General features: G+C 43.0%; 2 protein-coding genes across 6 annotated transcripts in view; one reads left to right on the top strand and one right to left on the bottom strand.

Moving 5' to 3' along the window:
* Positions 1–1,057: 1,057 nt before the first annotated feature.
* Positions 1,058–13,230, top strand: FAM8A1 (family with sequence similarity 8 member A1). The gene is made up of 5 exons (XM_083747419.1): positions 1,058–2,014; positions 5,392–5,512; positions 6,689–6,812; positions 7,196–7,335; positions 9,129–13,230. The coding sequence occupies exons 1-5, from the start codon at positions 1,627–1,629 to the stop codon at positions 9,271–9,273; spliced, it is 918 nt and encodes a 305-aa protein (XP_083603545.1). The 5' UTR covers positions 1,058–1,626; the 3' UTR covers positions 9,274–13,230.
* Positions 13,128–15,732, bottom strand: part of NUP153 (nucleoporin 153) — a 41,332-nt gene continuing 38,727 nt past the window's right edge. For 2 of the 5 annotated variants that reach the window (XM_083747142.1, XM_083747140.1), the window contains exons 21-22: positions 14,714–14,867; positions 13,128–14,211 (exon numbers count right to left, since the gene is read on the bottom strand). In XM_083747142.1, coding sequence (XP_083603268.1) covers positions 14,127–14,211; positions 14,714–14,867 — 239 coding nt within the window. In that variant the 3' untranslated portion in view covers positions 13,128–14,126. Of the gene's footprint in view, positions 14,215–14,713; positions 15,362–15,732 lie in introns of all 5 variants that reach the window. The other 3 variants (XM_083747141.1, XM_083747139.1, XR_014566285.1) reach the window with 2 other exon arrangements.

Below are 15,732 nucleotides of genomic sequence, written 5' to 3' on the forward strand. Positions count from 1 at the left end.
CTATAAGAGAATGGCAGGTTGCTGCTGTTCATTTCTAGTATGCAGGTTACACTGGTGTGCAATTGAATTAAAATAATATATCTGTCATCATGTTATGTTGCAGTCACCTTTGACTGGACTTAACCGTCCAGGGGTCCTTTACCTTACTTTTACCTGCTGCAGTGGCAATATACTGTTCTAGCAAACTTTCTTGTTCAGTGTTTGCATATTTATTAATACCACTGAAAATTCAGCCAGAGGTATTCCCAATTGCACATAGGACTGCAGCTAAGTTCTAAGACTGCAAATATGCACATTTACTTGGGAGTAAGCCTCACTGAACTCAGAGTAAATAATGATAGGACAAGGCAGTAAGACTTCTAAGCTCAACCCAAACTACAGTTTGAACTCAAACCTAAACACGTTGACTTAAAAAAGGAATATCCACCCATACTCATGGAGGATAAGGCTGGTAGTCACAATGGTTGTATATTGTAAGAGCTGCTGGGGATCAGGAATGGCAGGAAGATGCTGTGCTCATATCCTGTTTGTGGGCGTCCCTGATACTTCTCCTTAGCTACTGCAAGAATGGAAAGCCAGGCTAGATAGGCCTATGTTCTTACCCAGCAGGGATCTAATATTATTGGGGACTAGATTCTTAGAATGATAACATATTTGCTTTCTACACTGATTTTCTGAAGCAGCCCAAACTTGTAGCAAAAACTCTCATAATGAACGCAATACTTCACAAAAATACTTAGAAATGAGGTCAAGCAGTTGAAGCCAGCTAAACACACGGACAAAGGATGTTACAAAATAGGTTTGGCCTTACAGCCAAGAGCTGTGCCAACTTATCCCAACACAAGGCATTTGTTTATCTCGTTGGCTGCCAGGCAAGAGAGGATAAAGGATCCCCAGAGGGTCAGGGAGCTGGGGACAGGTTGCTTCCAAGGGATCCTTGTTTGCTTCAGATAATCTGGGCGAGTCTTCAAAACATAAGTCTGGCATGGTCAGCAGCACCCATACGCTGTACAACTGCCTGTTGCTTTCGCTGAAAACCTTTAGTCCTCTCTTCTAGAGAACTTGAAGGAGATAAAAAAGAGGGTGTGCAAGTTGCAAGGACGCCTGGTCAAAGCTCACGGGTCAAACACATTGCTATTCTAAGTGCACTGGTGATCCTGGGCAGCTCGGCGCCTTCTGATCCCCACCTGCAAAGGGGCATGGCAAGCCGCATGGGTTCGGTATGACAGGAAACCTGTTCCAGTGCAAGGACTTTGGCCGCCCTGCCTCTTTTCCTTATCGTACTCCTCTTGTCTCTGCTGCGGGCGGGGCGCAAGCCCAGCCGCAGAAACACCGAGTGGCGCAGCTGGGCGATACCATCTCACGTAGGGTCGTGAAGAGGCAGTGGTACGCTCCAAACCGCGCCTCTGGGCCTGGGGCAGCTCTCTCTCTCTCTCAGCCCCGCCTCCGCCAGTGACGTCAGAGCTACGCAGCCGGCGCCGCGAAAGTTACGCTCAGCCTGTCACGCAGATATATATTATATATCCGGCGTACGCGGTCGGGGAGCGGGATGGCCCTGCAGCTGCGCAGTGAGGCCCGCGGGCAGTGACAGGCGCCGCGGAGAAGGCCGCGCACCGGGCCGGGGCCATGGCGGAGACCAAGGAGGTCTCAGGCGGCGGCCCTGAGGAAACAGGCGGTGCCCACACTGCCGCCGCCGCCGCCTCGGAGTCGCTGAGCGCGGGGGAGTACTCTCGGCGGGTGCACCAGTGGCTGTGGGACTCGTACTGCGGCTACCTGAGCTGGCAGAGCGGCCTGGCCGCGCTCATGGCCGGAGCCGCCGCCTCCGCGCCTCCCGGCGGCTACTACTACAGCCCCTTCCACTACCTCCTCGCGAACCCTCCGGCTCCCGCCGCCAGCGGCCCCGCCCCGCCGCGCGCGGCCCCGGCTTGGCAACCGCCCGCGGGCAGGCACGTGCCCCTGACCCAACGGGCCGCCCCCGCCGCCAGCTCCCTGAGGGAACCCGGCCGGCCGGCAGGTGAGAGGAGTTGACCGGGGGGAAGGGGCGCCAGGGCTGAAGTGGAGAGAAGGGGGCGGGGGCGGCCTGAGGGTTGGGTTTCCATGGTGATGTTTACGGGACTGGGGGAGGGGAGGGAGACGCGCTGTTTGTCCTGGGGTGTAGATGCGAGAAGCAACGCCTGGGAGGTGGGCTGCTGATAATAAGTGAAGGGGAGAGGCTTATGGGCAGCGTTTTGGTAAATGCTGTGGCGCCCTTTTAAAGACTGCAACAAATCTGTCGTGGCAGAAGTTTTCCTTAACAGGAGATAGATACGGAACGTGGTTCTCAGTTGTTGGGCGCACACAAAGGCACTTGCACAAGAGAAGGAAATGCTGTCAGCGAGGGTTTGTTTGTTATTCTTTCACCTCGCCCTTCCTCCAGCTGGAGCCCAGGGTGGCTAACAACAATCTTAAAAACACAATACAGATTTCACAAAACCGTAATTTAGAATAAATAAAACAGAACGATAACAGTGTTTGGAATGTAATGTAGAAGGCAATAAAATCTGTTAAAATAGGTAAAGGTAAAGGGACCCCTGAGCATTAGGTCCAGTCGCGAATGACTCTGGAGTTGCGGCGCTCATCTCGCTTTATTGGCCGAGGGAGCCGGCGTACAGGCCAGCAGGACTATGCTGCTTCTGGCAAACCAGAGCAGTGCATGGAAACGCCGTTTACCTTCCCACCGGAGCGGTACCTATTTATCTACTTGCACTTTGATGTGCTTTTGAACTGCTAGGTTGGCACCTGTTTTATTCATTAAATACATGTTGGCAAAATGCATTCTAACTTCCATTGAGATGAGTGGGGCTTGCTTTCAGGAAATAGGTATAGGTTGGAATTCAACATGTCTACCCTTCTAGAAACTTTTGGTAAAGATAAGTATGGAAGGGCTTGGGTGGGGCCCTTTAGATAAGTGCAAAAGAGCATTCCTAAACCTAATTAAGGTATTTCTTGGCCAGCAGCCTGTTTCCTACAATTGTTAGTGAGATGCCTCTGGAAAACCTACAATGTCACTCAGAAGTGCAGTTTGCGGTATGATACCTTTGCATTGAAGTATTTGTCATTTCTGCAGAAACACCAAGTGCATCTAATGCAGAATGTCAAGTCGCTCCCTAAAAATAAATGCAGAAGCCCAAATCTTGAAATTCCATTTTCAAGCATTGATTTTCATGTTTATTTTCAAAAGGGAAATATGAAATCTAGAGTAGGAAAAAGGGTGCTTTCCAAATCAAGTGTAAAATGTATGTTCTTCCTCACTGCCTCCCTTTTAAAGCACAAGGAAGCATCAGGACTAGTTGCGAAATAGTGGCATAAGGATTGATCATACAGCTTTCAAACTAGCTAGCAAAGCTGCAGTAAGACCTCGTTAAAAGCAACCATTTAATAAGTGTATCTTACAGGTGAGAAAAACTTCGGTATAAGAGATAAGTGATTAGTGCAAGACCAGCCATGGCAGAGAATTATTTTTGATTGCAGATTTACTTTCTGTTGAGAATTAGATTACATTAACTACTTCTCATTAACTTAACTTGGAAAAAGTATATAAAGTGTATTGATTAGATCAGCATACAATTACATCTCATTTAAAAATATGTAAATAATAGAAATAGTAAAGTTCATTAAGAGAAGAAATATAATTGAATATAAGTAGAAAGATCATTTTTAAAATAATCATTTAACACTGTAATTGTCAATTAAACTAAACACAAGTTCTTTATTAGCACATTAGTTTCCACACATGTAATTTGAATCCCTTGATCCCTACAAATCAGTCAGATATCTACAAATAGATTCAAAGTCTACTTTCCCTCCATCCCAACCCTAGATGGTTCGTGGCAAGGCCCCAGTTCTCTGTGAATAGCTCATACTTTATTGCAGCAGACCTCGTGCCAGGATAGCATGGCATGGGAGAAGACTATCAGGCAGTCTTTTTTGTTGCTTCTCAGCACTTTGTTTTCACTTGAGAACATTGGTTCACATAGTAATGATCATATGGTGGTAAATTTCCATTAAGCTGGTGTGGTTTCCAGTTGTGTCTGTGTTCTCTAGCATTATACATACTTACAACTATAATATTGCATCATTTGCATAGGCGCTGACTCCATGGGGCCTGAGGGGGCCCGAGCCCCCTCAAAAATTCGTTTGGGGGGGCTCTGCCCCCCCAATAATTTAAGAAAATTATTAGTTATATTATACTTTGTAAAATCACAAAATTATGTTGGTATTTTTTATTTTCCTTGTTTGACGATAGTTACCTTTTAAAATACATTCAGTAATGAGTTAAAACAAAGCCACTCCCGATCTAGAGAGGGGGTGGGGTTGCGGGCTCTCGACCCATCAACAATCTCGCAGGGCTGCGAGAAGCGGGGATTCCCCCTAGCTCATTAATATTCACCGCCCACGGCGGCAGCCAATTGGCTGCCGCAAAGGGCGGGCCCTCACAGGTTCACTTAAGGTCGGCGCAGCCCGGGGCTCGCCCCTTTCGTTCCCCCAGCAGCAGCGGTTTGGAGGTCTTGGGCCCCCCCAATATTTTTTATAAGTCGGTATGGGCCCCCCCCCCCCGCCTGCCAACCTAGCAGTTCGAAAGCACCTCCAGGTGCAAGTAGATAAATAGGGACCACTTACCAGCGGGAAGGTAAACGGCGTTTCCGTGTGCGGCTCTGGCTCGCCAGAGCAGCGATGTCACGCTGGCCACGTGACCCGGAAGTGTCTCCGGACAGCGCTGGCCCCTGGCCTCTTAAGTGAGATGGGCGCACAACCCCAGAGTCTGTCAAGACTGGCCCGTACGGGCAGGGGTACCTTTACCTTTACCTTATGGGCCCCCCCAATATTTTTTATAAGTCGGCGCCCCTGATCATTTGCCATTGGTTATGTAAAGTGAAGGGATGCAGGTGGCACTGTGGTCTAAACCACAGAGCCTAGGGCTTGCCAATCAGGTCAGTGGTTTGAATCCCTGCAACGGGGTGAGCTCCCGTTGCTTTGTCCCAGGTCCTGCCAACCTAGCAGTTCGAAAGCACGTCAAAGTGCAAGTAGATCAATAGGTACCGCTCTAGCGGGAAGGTAAATGTCGTTTCCGTGCACTGCTCTGGTTCGCCAGAAGCGGCTTAGTCATGCTGGCCACATGACCCAGAAAAACTGTCTCTGGACAAACGTCGGCTCCCTCGGCCAGTAAAGCGAGATGAGCGCCACAACCCCAGAGCCGTTCGCAGCTGGACTTAACTGTCAGGGGTCCTTTACATTTACCTTTTATGTAAAATGAAATATAATAAGCCTATCTTGTGCACATTGCACCTTTTTTCAAGCTGTTTATTTTGTATTAATACTATACTATTGAATACTCTTGTTTTTTAAAAACAGGTCGTGAATATATTATCCCATCCTTGGCTCACAGGTTTATAGCAGAGATGGTGGACTTCTTCATTCTTTTCTTTATTAAAGCAACCATAGTTTTGAGTATTATGCACCTCAGTGGAATAAAGTAAGTTTTATAATACATAATATAGAAAATGTTATAATTTCTCCTCTTCTTAACTGTGCTCTTGTTTTCATTGAATTAGAAAAATGTATAACAGAACTAGTCCATTTCAAATGGCAGGTGGAGGCTGAAAGATTGAATGTTCTTCATACCAAAATAAATCCCTGAACATAGAAAACATATATGTTAAAAGATCTAGCCAAGTTTCCTCCCTGCCATACTAGATTTGTGGGTGTAGAACTATTTTTCCATATAGGAACACTCATGAATGAGTTTTTTCAAATATTTTGATACATTTTAATTTGGTGCTGTGGTTTAAAAAAATGTGGAATTGTGCTTTTAGATGCGTAATAAGCATATTTTCTGCATGAATTGAAACTGTTGCCAAGAGCGAGTAGCATCCAGCTTGTGTAATCTAAATACTGTTGGGACTGGCTGAAATATAGACACAATTTGTCATGGGTGTAGCCAGGCTTTTTGTTGTGGGGGAGCAGAACCTCAGTTACCGTATTTTTCGCACCATAGGACGCACTTTTTCCCCTCCAAAAATGAAGGGGAAATGTGTGTGCGTCCTATGGTGCGAATGCAGGCTTTCACTGAAGCCTGGAGAGTGAGAGGGGTCGGTGCGCACTGATCCCTCACGCTCTCCAGGCTTCGCACACCTCTCCGCAAGCAGCGGGAGCCCATGCGGAGACTTGCCTGCATGCGGGAGCGCTCCCGCTGCTTGCGGAGACTTGCCTGCATGTTGAAGCCTGCGCGCGCTGAGCTCAGCGCGCCCAGGCTTCGCGGACCTCTCCGCAAGCAGCGGGAGCGCTCCCACGGCTTGCAGAGAGCTGCCTGTTTGGGGGCTGGGGTCGGGGGAAGCTCGGGCTTCCCCCGCCCCAGCCCCGCGCCTGGGGGGAAATAATTTTTTCCCCTTTATTTCCCCCCAAAAAAACTGGGTGCGCCCTATGGTGCGAAAAATACGGTATTTAAGTATTTTTAATGGATTTTTCTTGATGGAGGGGCAGCTGCCCCCCTTGGCTACACCCATGCAACTTAATTCTGATTCCTTAGTCACTACTCAATTCTATGCATTTGACAGGAAAGTGGGGATTGAATAGAAGCATCTATACTGTAGTGCGATATTGTATGTTAGTGTTATTGATTACTAAAATGATTTTTATTTTTTTGGTGCAGGGATATATCCAAGTTTGCCATGCATTACATCATAGAGGAAATAGATGAAGACACTTCCATGGAAGATTTACAGAAAATGATGATAGTGGCCCTTGTCTACAGATTGCTAGTCTGCTTCTATGAGGTATCTAAGCCTTAACTACACGTTCAGTAGTGAATAGTGAGAATATATGTCTTAATCCTTAGTGAGCTTAAACTCAACATAGATAATGAGAACTTTTGGAAAAGTCACTGATATACAAAATGAATTCTCATTTTATGTTACATTCTAGTGTGACCAAGAAGCAGAAGCCACTATCTGCATAGTCTCTAGGGTTCTTGAGTTGCCCAGGACAGGGAGCAGGTTATCCCTCCCTCTCCAGTTATATCCCCAATTACAAAACCTGTTCTGAAGTTCTTCTGGTTTCATCAAGTTAGCTTCATTTTTAAAGTGTTTGCATTTGGAAGGTTGTGCAAGGTAAAATATTGTTTCCTGGCAACAAAATTTGAAATGGCATTTATTTTCAGATTATTTGCATTTGGGGAGCAGGTGGAGCAACCCCAGGGAAATTTCTGCTTGGGCTTCGAGTTGTGACATGCGACACATCTGTACTTATTGCACCAAGTCGCGTGTTAGTGATTCCATCTTCTAATGTGAGCATGACAACGTAAGTTAACTTTTTTTGTATCACTATTATGTTGGTACAAGTAGTGGTTCATCAGTTTTTTCTAGTTACATTGAATAAATACAGTGGTGCCTCGCAAGACAAATTAATTCGTTCCGCAAGTTTTTTCTTCTTGCAAGTTTTTCATCTTGCGAAGCACGGTTTCCCATAGGAATGCATTAAAAATCAATTAATGCGTTCCTATGGAGACCGCTTGCCAGGCTGGCGGTGCGGAGAAGGGCTTTTCTCCCCACTGCAAGCCTTCAGCACAGGTACGGGAACAGAGGGGAAGGCGCACAGCGCTTCTCCTCTGTTCCTGGGGCTTGTGGTGGGAGGAGGGTTTTTCCTCCCCACCGCCAACATTCAGAACAGCATTCTGAATGTTGGCGGTGGGAAGGAAAACCCTCCTCCCACCGCAAGTCTTCAGGACAGCCTTCCGAAGGCTGGCGGTGGGGCGGAGAGACCTCCTCCCGCCGCCAGCCTTCGGAGCAGCCTTCCGAAGGCTGACGGCGGGAGGAGGTCTCTCCGCCCCACCGCCAGCCTTCGGACAGGTACGGGAACAGAGGGGAAGGCGCACAGCGCTTCTCCTCTGTTCCCGGGGCTTGCGGTGGGAGGAGGGTTTTTCTTCCCCACCGCCAACATTCAGAACAGCATTCTGCCTGGCGGGGGGGAGGAGGGCTCTCCACCCCATCACCAGCCTTCGGAGGAGCCTTCCGAAGCCTGGCGGGGGGAGGAGGGCTCTCTGCCCCACCGCCAGCCTTCGGAGGAGGTCCGAGGACAGTGGGGAAGACGCGCTGCGCTTCCCCGCTGTCCCGGAGATTTCCCTATGGGCTTTCGTCTTGCGAAGGAAGCCCATAGGGAAATTCGTTTTGCGAAGCGCCTCCAAAACGGAAAACCCTTTCGTCTAGCGGGTTTTCCGTCTTGCGAGGCGCTCGTCTTGCGGGGCACCACTGTAGTTATTTTTTCCTTCATTGAATAGAGCTTTGCGATAAGGTCTTTTGCCCACCTCCACTTCAATTTCAAGGTGGCTTACAGCCTAATTAAACTTTATACAGTAAGATTTTTTAACAAAATAAGCCAACAATAGAGACAGCTGGCATTGAAAACAAACACTATAAAGAAAGACATTTACCAGGCTTTGGCAGAGTAGCAGTATCCCTGCGGCTGAACAGGGTTTGGATCCAGTGTAACTTTGTATCAGCTTTACTTACACTGGCTTTCTTCATGCCAGCTTCTTGTGTTTAGGATTGTTCCCTTCATTGTCAGCTAACAATTTATGAGGAAGAAAGCTTGGTTATTTATAACTCCCTGAATTACTGTTCAGATGTTTATCCTTATGAGGTACAACAATCAGAACCGTACAAGGTATTCTATGGTGCGACAATGCTTGTCTTTGTATAAAGCATTATAATATTGAATCCTTTACTAATGATCTCTGGTTGCTTTTCCTGGAGAAACGGTGTTTGAATATTTAATGAATGAAAGAAGTATGTTAGTAAAACACAAAATACTAGTTGTGCAGCAGTACACCAGCTGTGAAGGGGGAACATGGCTTTGGTGTGGCTATGTTAAGAGTGGATTCTTCAAACTAGGACTAATATCCTTGATTCTGAAAGTAACAATAGAAAATTTTGTCTTAAATGAAAGCTGATGTGTATCAGTTCTCAGAAATGGGAAATTATTCTGAGAGTGGGGTTGGTTTTTGTGTTTTTTTTAAGCAGTTGTATAACTCTTGTCAAAATAACTTATTTACAGAACAAACTGCAGAGATGACATATAATTTCTTTTCTTTCCAGATCTACAATACGAGCTTTGATCAAGAATTTTTCTATTGCTTCCTTTTTTCCTGCATTCATTACCCTGCTGTTCTTTCAGCATAACCGAACAGCCTATGATATTGTAGCAGGAACAATTGTGGTAAAACGAAATAGTGTCAGATGATACACAAGGAAGCCAGGATTCTACTGTTCAAATGTGCTGATGACATCTGGTGGATTTCTGAATCTGTCACTCCAGAACAGTGCCAATGATGACACTGAACTTTTTTTTAAAATTCCAGCAGTGCCATAAACATTGGAGAAAATGGCACTGATATAATTTGAGAGTATTTGAACTGATCAAGAGAGTTAGTTATCTTCAAAAGCTATTGGCAGCCTATGGTCAGAGTGTCTTCTAGTGTGTGAGAAATGCTAGTTCTACAGTGAGGGTCCTATAGCAAAAGAGAGACTTATTTTTCATGAACACTCAAAACTGTTACAGGAGATAACCAAAGGGATTATAGTGTTTGCGGAAAATTCCTAGAAGTTATATAATGCTATGGTGGCAGACTTGAGTTGCCACTTTATAAAAGCCTTATCATGAATTTCTCATGCAAACATTGTATTTTAATACTCAAAAGTTTTCTTTAAACATCTTGTGTGTCTTGCATGATGAAGAGATCTTGAACACAAATCCAGTAACTGAATATGTGCTATATCATGGAAGGCAGATAATTCTGGTATTGGTAAACTGGTATATATTGGAGTTCTGGCAGTATTACTAAAGGGAATAGATGCAAATTACATGTTAATCACTGCTTAGGATAAGGAAAAGTTTGATTTCTCTCTCATCCCCCTCCCCCTTTGTAAGAGCACAGAAAACTTAAAACTAGTGCAAAAAGGAGAAAAACAAACTTCAGATTTGTTTAATGAGAACCACAGTAAATTTGAGATACGAGCAAAAGGAAGTTTATGAATAGCCTTTTGCACCATTTTATAACAAAACAATTTTTTTAAAAATAGCCAGTAACACTATCGCTAAAGCAATAGAGAATCTGTGTGATCTTTGAAAAAGCAAATATAAATAGGTGCACTTTCACTTTATCTGGTTGTGTGCCTAGATAATTTAAATTATCCTTATTGAACAAAGCATATTTTGCATGATTTATTTTTACAAATAGACTATTAGCTGAATAGCACATTGGTATCAAGTTTTTATGGCTTGGCAAACTTTAAAAAGTATTACCATTCTCCCTTAATCTTCTGTTCCCTTAAGATCAAATACTATGTAACCAGAACACAATGTTTCTATTAATTTGTTTCTGGTCACTTGATAAGGAACTAACTTATTGTAATGGGATATTGCTGATTTTTTTTTTAAAAAAACAACCATGTCTTTTAAAAATGTAATTATTATAACATACACTGGTGTTTTCAAGTTATTGCAGTATCTTACTTTAAGGAAGTTCACTACTGAGCCATTGGTTTAGTTTTGGAACTGGTGTACAATGGTGTCGTGAGATTCAGATTCTTGTTCATGTACATAAGCAGGGATCTCAAACTTGACAGATCATATGGCTACAGTCGTGACTTTCCAAATGTAACAGAGTATCAGAAATATTCTACTAATTAGACAAACAGTTAAGAGGGAAGGGCTGCTGTTCAATAGGGAGCAGCAAAGAAATACTATTTCTCGCCTCACAGGAATTTTGAGAAGTCCTGTGTTCAAATAAAGATGACTGTGCGAGAGCCTCTTGGAGGGGAAATCATACAGGAGTAAGTACTTAACATTTCTCCTAAAATACATTTCTGGAAGGGTTAAAAGTTTGTGCCACGGCTGCTTCCTTAACTCGTCTCGATTTCTGAATTTCTGAATGAATTAATTTTCAGGCTGAAAAATCTGCAAGTAGTCTTGCTGCTACGGTTTGCAGCACTGAACATAAATGCATGTTGAGGAAGGCCTACTTATAGGAGAGCACTGGTGGATTGGGAGATTTACCACACCCGCTTGTTTTATGGCAAATATCCTATTCCTTAGAACTAACAGAACCTATGAGCCAATTGGCAGGCAATGCTAAGCTCAACTAGTTTAGCATGGGTTTCTTGAAGAGATCTTGGCCACTGCACTTCTCTGCTTCTCCCACACCCTGCTAATGCATGCTTTGGGTGTGGTATGTCATTCAGACCACAAGCTGTAACCAAGGTTTGTTCATGGTTTGGTTTAGCTTTAGGTGCCTGTCTTCATTAATTATAACTTAGCACTAATTCAGTCCCTCTGAGAGAACTGCTGGGCTGACGAATCAATTAAGCTCTATGAATCTAGTAAGAGGTAGCTCCACACAGAATTGCTGAATTATGTGCTACTGTAGTTTATCCTAGCTTAATTAAAGCTGATATCAATTGGGGATAGCATCTCTGCTTCTGGTGTGATAAGATCATTCAGTTACTTCCAACAGCAAGGGATAGCAGAATTGACTACCTGCAGAGTACTCAGGCCCAGAACAGTGAACCATGTGTAAAATCATGGAGTGGAGCTGTGACTAGTGGAAGTCACAGTCCATCTGGATGTGAATAAGGTTATCACCAGTTCAAGGATTGTGGATTTTGACTTGTATGTTTGCACTACCCTTCTGTGTTGCATTTAACTTGTAAGGTATATTTTGCACACAGTTCCATCAATTGAAGGGTACATTTCTACACTTTTAGTTAAGCTGAGAGACACAGAGGTGTAGCAGCAACAGCGGTATTATCAGTTGTAGAGCACAAAGGACACAAACTGCTTTGATCAACTATTTTAGTAATGAATACTGCAGTACTTGTGTTAAACTGCCTACATGATTGCTTTTTTATACTTTGGGTATGTGTCTTTATGTTGCATTTATCAAGTTGCTTTGTCGCTCATAGTTGAGTATTACATATTTTAGGCTTTAAAAACCCACATTTTTTCAGTGAAAGCTGCTAATTACTGACTGCTGGGGCTGATAAATTTATTGTGGTCATATGTTATTTTAAAAAGTGCTTCATAAATTCATCTTTGTTTCTAGACCCTTGGCTCATAGACTAATAGTTTAGTTGCATTACTCTTGAGCCACCATGCTTGGAAAGGTCTCAGGAACAGCAGAATGGAAAGGTTACGAATTTTTTTTACCTGCCCCCAAGCATATACAAAAAAGCCAGCGAGACATGGAGTTGTGCATATTGCAAAAGCAGGTTCTACATCACAAAGTAAATTGCCCACAACTGGCAACTGCTCCTTGACCTCTTGAGCCTCCCACATCCCTTTCCAAAAAGGAGTAAATGTGTTCAGCCACTTATGTTATTTTTCTTTAGGCTATCAAACATGCTAGAAACCCTTCCCTGAGGACTGCTAGGATAAAAGCAAAATACATGGGACAAAACGTTCTTTGTTGTCTTGAGGACTTTGGCCCCTACAGCAGAGGATTAGGGCAAGAGAAAACAATGGAGAATGGTTTGCTAGATGGTGATAATGAAAGCTGTTGAAAAAACATAATTGAAAGGTGCTTATCCAGTGTTTTTTTGGAGGCATGAATATAAACCTAAAGACCGACTAGCCTTAAGACAGCAGGAAAGGGGAGAATGAGCATAAACCTCCTGACTGGAACTCTTGAAGGGTTCTGTGAAGATGAGGACCTGCATATGGGACTGCAGACCGCAAAGAAGAATCATCTCTTATAAACCAAGCTGAGACTGTTAATCAAGGTACCTGCGATTGTTTATCTTTCACTTGCTGCCAGTTACTTGGCAGTAACTAGGCAGTAACTATTTTAATAAAGACATTATTGTCCCTGGTTTATTACGTATGACTGCAAGGTAAAGTGTATTCAAATGCTCCAGACAACTGTGTTTAGCCCTCTGGGTTTTGAAGTTCAGGCACCCTGTTATTAGCACAATAACAGATGCATTTAATTTACATTGATCAGCATTTGTTAACTGTAAATATAAGACGTATATCCTACTAACAGAGAATTTGTAGATTCTTGTACGACCACGTGCTTATATTAAAATTCACCACAAACATATTTCCATAATTTTTATTGATGGCATTTATCCCATGGTTTAACATGTTAATTATACTGTAATAAACATGGCTTTAATATTAAACTTTTCCTTATTATCCAAAGTCACCAGAGTCCATTTCCGTAAATATAAAAATATATACTTAACACTTTGTACAATACTGGTTTTTGGTCCAAACAAAAATGGATCAGAAAAGCCAATAAACTCACTTTAAGAATTCCCAATTTTAAAGGTCTTTAATGGATTTAGGCAACTTTGAATAATGAGATTTACATAATAAAATCTGAGACAATACTAAACAAAAATTTGCTGTAACACACAAAATTAAAATTTCAAGTTCACAGATCTGTTATGTCAAAGTACATTGAGAAACTGAATTGTATTTACACATTTGTTTCATAATAAAATATTGAAAAAGCGAGACAGGTGATAAGGAGTAAGAATGAAAATAGAAAGAGCATCTAATTATTGAATGAAGTACTACTGATCTAACTAGTCCTTAGCATGGACCATTCTTTAATCATTCTTCCTCTATCAGAAAATTTTAGTGCACAATACACGCAACTCGCTCACTTCACACATACATCAGCACAAACTCCGCATAGAAACCACTCATTATCCACATTCTCTACTCTATACAGACTCCCCTCTGATATAATTACAATTTCAAGGTGTCAGTAAACGCAGATGAGCGCACAAAGTGGTGCAAACAGAGGTATTATACGAAGCCATTCGCTGTGCAGGCTATATTTATATATATAGCCAGACCATGCCAAGTCAGTGAAAACTCTTGGATTCTAAAATAGTTTTGCTTAAGATCCTCCCTGCCACCAACTCTTAATTATTTAAAAAACCTAAATGGGGAGGGGAAAAAGCGAGCAGAGTTTAGACAGACCTGGCTTCAGCTAAACCCAGCATGAGGTACAATTCAGTAATTGAACAATGCAGGGCAACCAGCTGTGGGTAAGAAAACTGCTGTCTGTAACGATCATTAATATTTTATTTTCTACGTCTAACAGCTGTCTTTATCTTCCGAACAGGCAGCGAAGATCCAGATGTGGAGAATATATTTTTCCCATTATTCCTGCTTTAGGGAGGAAAAGAATTAAACATGAGGAACTTAAAAGTGATAGTCATATGTCTTAAAGCTTCTAATATTGTGGAACAAAAATGGAAAAAAAAATCCACTGTAAAAAAAAACAGGCACTTGAGTGAGTATCCCATAGATTATTTACTAAATACATCATTTTTTAGAGATTACATCACTCAGTTAAGGAGTTGTAATCTAAACTTATGTTTCAAGGATAGCTGCAGGCGTATAATTGATCTGAAAGGCTTAATGCCATCAGCTTTAAATATTCATTTCCAATAGCCACAGTTAGAGTGAAATTTAAATTTACAGCAGATTCAATTAATGCAAAGTTCATCCTGCCCCCCACCCTGGCACTGTTATTCAATAGTGTGGAATTCCCATAGATGTACCTGAAAATGATTCCCTTACATTACAACATGTGCATGGAAGCACTAGGAGATCACACCTTCAATATATATAGACACTATCATGCAAAGTCTTAACCCCTTCTTACCCTGGGTTAAATGATGAAGGCTGGGTGAATGAAAATCCCGAAGAGCCACCTGCAGGCTGTGCTGGAGCACCAGAAGCTGCACCAAAGGTAAATACTCCTGGGCTGTTGCCTGTAAAGTTGAAATTAGTACTACTTCCGAACTGGAACACCGGGCCTAAGAGAGCGAGATACCGAGACTTAGCCTCTTGGATGAAAAGCATTGTTTCGCAATTATTTGTCTATGGGGAACTTTAATTTCTTAAGAAGCACTGAATAGGTGATTACAAAGGAGGAGAATGCAAATATAGCAGTTCACAAAGCAACTACTGCATTGCTGGAGTGCACCGATAAGATATTCTGGATTCCACAGAGCTAGATGTAAAAAAAAAGCATGTTCAAGAGCACACACATTTATTTAACAAGACTTTCCAATGCTACATGGCAAAACTCCTCTGAAACCAATGCGAACTTCAAAAGCAGTTTCTAATACAAAAAAGAAAATAATCCACTTCACCATGTCCAAATCCACTGGCACAGCTAATATAGTTTGTTTCTGGCTAACTTTCTCTGCCGTGTGTTACACAGTGCATTAGATAGCATATATCCTAAGCATTAGCTCTTTGGATTATATTTTGGCTGAAATGATTCATAATGTACAAAGCCATGGATCTTCATGTCAGGACTGGTCGTTCTCTTCAGATCACCACACAAACGCTTCTTGTTCTTTTATAACTTTTTATTGATTATTAACAAAACAATCTTATAAACGGTTCTTAAATATCATTCCTCAGAGTCACTTATTTCAGATACCTTCTGAGCTCTGCTTCTCCGTGACCAGCCACTCTCAAAATGGCGAAGGCGCCTTTCCCTTCGCTTTCCCGCTCTTTTTTCTAACCTCCTGGCTAGAGCTGGCCTGTATCTCCCCTCCTCCCAATCTGAGCTAGAACTTAACCCTTGCCTTTCCTGTGAACAGCTGGTCCCTCCCTGTAGTTCCTCTTGCTCCCTTCTATTAGATTCACTGCTCTCCTTCCCCCCTTGGG

This window comes from Podarcis gaigeae (assembly GCF_964106915.1).
Source record: "Podarcis gaigeae genome assembly, chromosome: 7".
NCBI classification, from domain to species: Eukaryota; Metazoa; Chordata; class Lepidosauria; order Squamata; family Lacertidae; genus Podarcis; species Podarcis gaigeae.

Excerpts from the sequence above, each read along its gene's own strand:
- FAM8A1 (XM_083747419.1), top strand. The coding sequence starts at position 1,627 with ATGGCGGAGACCAAGGAGGTCTCAGGCGGCGGCCCTGAGGAAACAGGC. Across the intron at positions 2,015-5,391 it reads GGAACCCGGCCGGCCGGCAG|GTCGTGAATATATTATCCCA; the intron begins GTGAGAGGAGTT and ends TTTTAAAAACAG. Across the intron at positions 7,336-9,128 it reads TCTAATGTGAGCATGACAAC|ATCTACAATACGAGCTTTGA; the intron begins GTAAGTTAACTT and ends TTTTCTTTCCAG.